This window comes from Diabrotica virgifera, chromosome 9 (assembly GCF_917563875.1).
Source record: "Diabrotica virgifera virgifera chromosome 9, PGI_DIABVI_V3a".
NCBI classification, from domain to species: domain Eukaryota; kingdom Metazoa; phylum Arthropoda; class Insecta; order Coleoptera; family Chrysomelidae; genus Diabrotica; species Diabrotica virgifera.
Genome location: NC_065451.1, coordinates 66,711,150 through 66,718,430, shown reverse-complemented (window position 1 = coordinate 66,718,430; position 7,281 = coordinate 66,711,150). Strand labels below are relative to the sequence as shown.

Genomic DNA, 7,281 nt, shown 5'->3' with positions numbered 1-7,281 from the left:
GGGAAAAGGACTCTATCTTAAACCTCATAAAAATGGAATGGGTCTTTTTTTAGGAAAAACTGTAATATAAACATGCCTAAACGTCCTTTAACTAATATTGATATAAAATATTTTGCTACTAGTGCTAAAATTCCATACTTTCGTGGTGTATATATGAAAAGTCAGTTACCAAAGAAAATACGAAATAATGAATGTGCTGTTATAAACTTAGATGATGATACAGGTTCTGGAACTCACTGGACAGCATACAAAAAATTTGGAAAAACAGTTATTTATTTTGATAGTTTTGGCAACCTTCGTCCTCCTCTGGAAGTAAGAGATTACTTTTTATCAAATGGACCTTGTAAAGTACTATATAATCATGATAGATATCAATCATATAATAGTTATAATTGTGGTCAGTTATGTTTATCATTTCTATGTCAATAAAAATAATAATTTTACCAGTGTGTTTTCATTTGAACGAAAGTCGTCACGATGTCATATACTTTCACTGTTTCAGGGAGAAGTTCTATCCTTTCAGTTAAAATCAATCCTCCTATAACGTTAAGTGATCAAAATGAATATGTGTTAGGTCTTATTGATTTCGTAAGTTATAATTCTATTCCGAATGTTGATGAAAGTAATAACACATTTTATTTTGGTAAATCTCAAAAAATTACGATTCCAAATGGAGCATACGAGGTTGAAGATATTGAAAAATATTTAAAAGAACACATTGAATGGCTTGAAAGGAATAATCCTGCAACTGATAAAACAATCTTCACGTTAGTTGCAAATAGAAATACGTTAAGAAGTGAATTAAAATGTAACAGGACCGTGGATTTCAAAAAACCCAATAACATTGGCTCTCTTCTCGGTTTTAAACCACTCTTACATACAAAACCAGACAAACATATTTCAGAGTATCCTGTAAATATTACAAGAGTAAATTCTATAGGGGTTGAGTGCAATTTAGTTACAAATACTTATAATAATGAAAAGAGTACTCATATGATCCATATGTTTTTTCATAAAGTTCCACCTGGACACCGCATTGTGGAAATTCCTGCTAACGTCATTTATTTACCAATAAATACAAGTCATATTGAAGAAATTAACCTTAAAATAGTTGACCAAGATGGAAATATAATCAATTTTAATGGTGAGGTGGTAACGATAAGACTACATTTAAAAAAGATTTAAAAACATGGTTGTATTATATAATGTACATCCTATTGAGTGGAACAATATAAAAGAAAGAAAAATATTGAGTCCTATTAGTCTAAAGACAACGTACAAACCATTAACACAGAAAAATATTTTATTCTTAATATCCTTAGGATTAAAAGTTAAAAATTACGAAACAGAAGCAGAATAAGAAAACGAAGAAGAAGAAGGAGAAGAAGCAAAGATTTTTGTGTCGCTGTAAATTATTTACTATTATCAAAGAATATTTTATAAAGTGTTTTTGTAGGTGTACAGTTACATACAAAAAAAAATGAACGGTAGTATGTCAATAAAACTGTACCTGTAGATGAATCTATAATTAACTCTGAATATCATACACACCTTCCATATTCAGCTATATCTTTAGACAATAATGATGAGATTAGAATACCAATTCAATCACAAAATATTTATACATATCCCAGCGAGAGTTATATAATTTTGGAGGGAAATTTGATATCACAAGAAAAAGGCCATTACAGTACGAAACTCAGTTTTATCAATAATGGATTTCTTCATTTATTTGAAGAATGTAGATATGAACTTGGAGGAACAATAATTGCGCGTTCTAGATTTCCTGGAATCACATCAACATTAAAAGGATATGCATCATTTACTCCCAATGATTGCATTAAAAATGCCAATTCTGGTTGGTCCATAACGGAGCATCCTAAAATTGTTGAACCGACAACGGGTTATTTTAACGTTTGCATTCCACTGAAACAAATTTTAGGCTTTGGAGAAGATTTTAAAAAAATTATTATTAATTTACAGCAGGAACTCGTATTGGTTCGCAGTCATACTGATTTTAACGCAACTATAACGACAGATGGTGCTACTGATACTCCAAAAGTTAAAATTACAAAAATTATGTGGAAAGTACCTCATATATCTGTTTCTGATGAACAAAAATTGGTATTATTACAACACTTGGAAATGCAAAATAATTTGGAAATTTCATTCAGAAATTGGTCTTTACAAAAGTTACCAGTTCTACCAAAAACAAAATCTTACGATTGGACCATCATGACAGTTAAACAAAGCGAAGTGCCTCGATACATGATTGTAGGTTTTCAGACAGATAGAGAAAATAGTAAAACACGAGATAATAGCGATTTTGATCATTGTAATTTGACTAATTTAAAAGTGTATTTGAATTCTGAGGTTTATCCATATGATAATTTAAATATTGATTTTAAAAAGAAACACTATGCCATTGCTTATGAAATGTATGCAAGGTTTCAAGAATCATATTATTTTCAAGGTAAAAGCGAACCTTGCTTATCCTTAACCAATTTCATACAAAAAGCACCGATATTCATCATAGATTGTAGTCACCAAAACGAAGCAGTAAAAGGTGGTGCTATAGATGTGCGATTAGAACTAGAATCATCAGAAAACTTTCCAGACAACACTTCAGTATACTGTTTAATAATTCATGATCGTACTGTTATCTACAATCCATTATCAAATTTAGTAAAAGTGCAATAATGTTTATTATAGATATCCAAGGTTTCCAATATAAAGACAGCGAGTTCTTTATTAAAGAAATATGTATATTTAATATATATACACGTGTGTGGCATCATACATTTGTCAATTATCCTGTGAGTTTGGATTGTTTTGCAGAAAAACATAAACACCATCTTCAGTGGATAACCGACAATATACATGGAATAAATTGGAATAGTTCACATCCCAATAATATTTCAATGGAAACTATTAGTGAGTACATTAAAAATATTATTGGAACCAATACAATTGTAGTCAAAGGAAGTCCGAAAAAGAAGACACTCCAAAAGTTTTTGTGTAATAAAATTATAGATATAGAAGCTACAATGAACTGTCCAAAATTATGTGTATTAAAACAAAATTCATGCAATATGTTAATCCATTGCAATGTACATACTATCAATACCTTAAGTTGTTCTCTAGAAATTGTAAATGTAATACATGATTGGTTAATGAATAAATTTATTACTAATATTGAAAATGTTACTTGTGACAAATAAAACTCATATTGTCAAAAAATTTTTTTTATTTTTTTTTCCTCATGTACAAAGCATAACGCAAATCAGAATCATAATCGGACTCCTCTGGTTCAACTGGTAAGTTGAAGTTTCGAAAAAATGCATCTGTTACAATACTTGGGAGTACACGATGTGAGTGGTGATTAATAATCCTACTTAAATCGTTAGGGCTTAACGTTCGTGGATTTTTACAGACTGCCAGTAGTGTTATAAAAATATGTCTTATCATAGGTGCCTTTATAATCTCAACTGCTATTTTCTGAATTTTAGCTCGTTCTTCAGTTTCTGATGCATTTACCATTCTGCACTTGTTGGAAGTGTTTCCTCACAATATAATGAAGTTAAGTGAATTCTTAAGAAAAGTTTGCAGAAACAAAAAAAAATTTTACAATCTCCACACAGTACTGTACCTCTAAAACAAAAAAAAAACCAAAAAATAAATTGCAGTTATATATATATTAATACAAAATTACTCCGTAGGAGGTATCAATGTGGTGGTGCAGTCATCGTCATCGCCGTAGTCATTTCTGGTCTCACTTATTGTCGCTCTTCTGGTATGATCTTCTTTATCATCATCATCATCATCTATAATGTGTTCATCAAATGACCACACTTGTGAATTTTGATCAAGATCAATGGACTCAACATGCTGTGTTACTCTCCTCTTCAATTTTTTCTTTAAAGGTTCCTTCTGAATTGATTTAATAGAAGGAGTAGTAGTAGGAGGAGGAGGAGGAGGAAGAGCTTCTGTCTCCTCCTCTAAGTCAAAGTAGTATCTCTTCATTGCTTTTTCAAACAATCCTATCTCATTAGAATCATTTATTTGCATACGGATATATTTTACTGGTAAGTTACCAAATTTTCTCGACAGCGTTGTGGACTTTGGGGTATATACTAAGTCTATTAAGATTCTATCATTCCGGAGAGATATGCTTCTTAAACCATATCTGAAATGGAATGCAAAAACTGATTGTTAAAAAAAAAAAAAAAAACATACCTGAATAGCTGCCTTATGACTACTAGAGCCATTTTCGTGGGGAAATTTAATCTATCTTCTATGGATACCAAAATTGTACATGGTACACCAGACATTTTATATATAGAAAATAACAACAATAAACAATAAATAAAACAGTGACAATAAATGAGACCACGATGAATACACCAACAATGACAAAATGTTACTCACTTAGTACTTATTTCAACCTGTTATTGGTATAATATCATATCCGTTTGCAGGCACCTGCATATATATATATCAAAATTTTATCTATTACCTACTAAAATACTACATAAAACATTTTTAATGAGATGCACTTATTGGAAAACAAAGCAATTATATTACATATTTTTTTCTAATAAGTGCATTGCAAGAAAATGTTTTAATGAATAATTAAAATAATTGGTGTTTGTGACATTGTTGTTATCTAATGGTCATTAATTACAAATTGTTTTTTTGTTTAAGCATATCTATGCAATTCCACTTATTTTAAAATAATTAGGATCCAATTATTGTGAAATACCTTATTTTATTACTTTGTTGCTATCTATCTAATTGACAAGAAAAATGTTTTAATGAATAATTTTGCATATTTATATATAATTAGAATCCAATTATTGTAAAAATACCTTATTTATTACTTTGTTGCTATCTATCTAATTGTGAAGAAAAATGTTTTAATGAATAATTAAAATAATGGTTATTTGCAACATTGTTGTTATCTAATGACCATGCATACCTACTTACAAATAATTACTATGCACAAACATGATCAAACAATCATTTACGTACTGCTTGCGGTTCATTTAGAATCGGTAGCTTCAGTGTAGCAGAAGTGCCAATGAGTTGTCAGTATTTTTGAAAATAATATAAAACATACCATGTCTTCACAAACTTTGGATATGTTTGTTTTGGATATGGTGAAGAAAGTGGAAAAAGTTGTAATGCTGTTACGAACAATTGAGGAGTTCAACAAGTGGATCAGATTTATCAAAATAAGTATAAATTTAGTTAAGAAAGCAATTCAAAATAAGTCTCACCATATTAAACATCGTAATAGAATTGAAACGGGTTTGGGTCTTTTAAATTATCACAAACACAATTTGAAACATCGAAAATTATTAAAACTACAGTCAAAAAAACAAAAATCTAAAAAAAAACTAATAATAATTTAATATGGCGTGATTTAGAGTCAAGTTTTAATAAAAGAATCAAAACTGGTGTAATTATTAATTTAAATTTTAAAGATCCTAAAACATTTTTGAAAAAGGCATTTAGAAGTTTTTCTCTAAAAATTAAAAAGGCACTAAAACAAACACTTTTAAAAGTCAATACTGTATTTTTAGCAAATTTTATTAAACCTCATAATTTAGAAACTGATATTAAACATTTTGCAACAAAAAACGAAATAATTGATCACACTACTAATTTAAAAGAGTGGTATGAGGAATACGTCATTAATAGAATATTATCAAAAATTGAAGATTTTCAGGAGAGAGATTCAGGATTTGCATTGTATGAAATTTTGAATTTAAAAGTAAATATAAATCAGTATATACCCATAGCAGTAGGTTGTTCTAGTTACATAGAATTACCTGATTTTATTAAAAATAAAAAATCTTGTATTAATATTAAAAACAATGATAATTACTGTTTCCTTTGGTCTGTTGTGGCATATTTGTTTCCTGTACAACCAAATACAAATTCTAGTAGAATATCCTCATATCCACATTTTTCAAGTGTTCTAAAATATGATAACATTGATTTCCCAATGAGATTAAAAGATATAGGGAAATTTGAACAAATGAATAATATATCCATAAACGTTTTTGGTATTTTTGAACATAACAGCATAGCACCAGTCTGTTTAAGTAAATTTGACTTTAGAAAACGTGTCAATCTACTAATACTTCCTTATACAAATGAAAATATTGAATATGACAATCGAGATAATAATATTAATTTTGAAAATATTTGTATTGATCACTATCAGATTTACCATTATGTCCTTATAAAAAATTTATCAAAATTAGTTTTTACACAATTAAATAATAGTAATACTAAAAAGTGGATATGTGATCGATGTTTAAATTATTTTTCATCTGAACCTCTTCTTCAACAACATTGGGTGGACTGTTTTACAATGAATAATACTAAAATGATAATTCCCAATTGGAATAAGAGAATCTTGAAATTTTCTAATTTTAAGAACAAAATTAAAGTTTCCTTTGTCATTTACGCAGATATAGAATGTCTCCTATTAAAGTATTCCGATCCTACCATTCCAACGGCGAACATGAGAAAAATTCAACATCATGTACCTTATAGTGTAGCTTTTCTACTAAAATGTTCATATGATGATTCATTAACACAATTTAAAATTTATACAGGAGAGGACTGTATATCCTGGTTTGTTAAAGAATTAGGGTTAATCAGTAAAAAACTGGATGATATCTATTCAAACGTTGTTCCAATGACACCTTTGACAAATCTAGAAGAAAATCAATTTTTAAATGCAGAATTATGTTATATTTGCACACAACCCTTTTCAGATGATGATATTAAATGCAAAGATCATTGCCACAGGACTGGAACCTATAGGGGTCCTTCACATCAATGTTGCAATTTACAGTTACGTGAAACTTTTATGATACCTATAGTATTTCATAATTTGGGAAATGATAGTCACTTCCTAATTAAACATTTAAATACGGAATTGAAGGAAATTTTCAAATATTACCTCTAAATAAAGAAAGATATATTTCCTTTACAAAATTTGTACAAGGTACTAAATGCAGTTTACGATTTATCGATTCCTATAGATTTATGTCTGAAAGTATCGATAAGCTTGCCTCCTATTTGACTACTTCTCAAAACAAAATTTTAAAATCGTTTTTCCCAAATGAAATCCAATTTAATTTGTTGACACGAAAAGGTGTTTTTCCTTATGAGTATTTAGATTCTTGGGAGAAACTTAAAGATGAAAATTTACCTCCTAAAAATGCTTTTTATAGCACTCTTACTAAAACACATATTAGTGAT

General features: G+C 28.8%; 1 protein-coding gene across 1 annotated transcript; it reads right to left on the bottom strand.

Annotated features, from left to right (window-relative positions):
* Positions 1-3,657: 3,657 nt before the first annotated feature.
* On the bottom strand, positions 3,658-5,503 carry LOC126892466 (uncharacterized). Its single transcript, XM_050661998.1, has 2 exons — positions 4,237-5,503; positions 3,658-4,186 (listed from the first exon to the last, which is right to left on the bottom strand). Exons 1-2 carry the CDS (start codon positions 4,329-4,331, stop codon positions 3,709-3,711), a joined length of 573 nt encoding a protein of 190 aa, XP_050517955.1. The 5' UTR covers positions 4,332-5,503; the 3' UTR covers positions 3,658-3,708.
* Positions 5,504-7,281: the final 1,778 nt, after the last annotated feature.

Excerpts from the sequence above, each read along its gene's own strand:
- LOC126892466 (XM_050661998.1), bottom strand. The coding sequence starts at position 4,331 with ATGTCTGGTGTACCATGTACAATTTTGGTATCCATAGAAGATAGATTA. Across the intron at positions 4,187-4,236 it reads GTCATAAGGCAGCTATTCAG|ATATGGTTTAAGAAGCATAT; the intron begins GTATGTTTTTTT and ends ATTCCATTTCAG.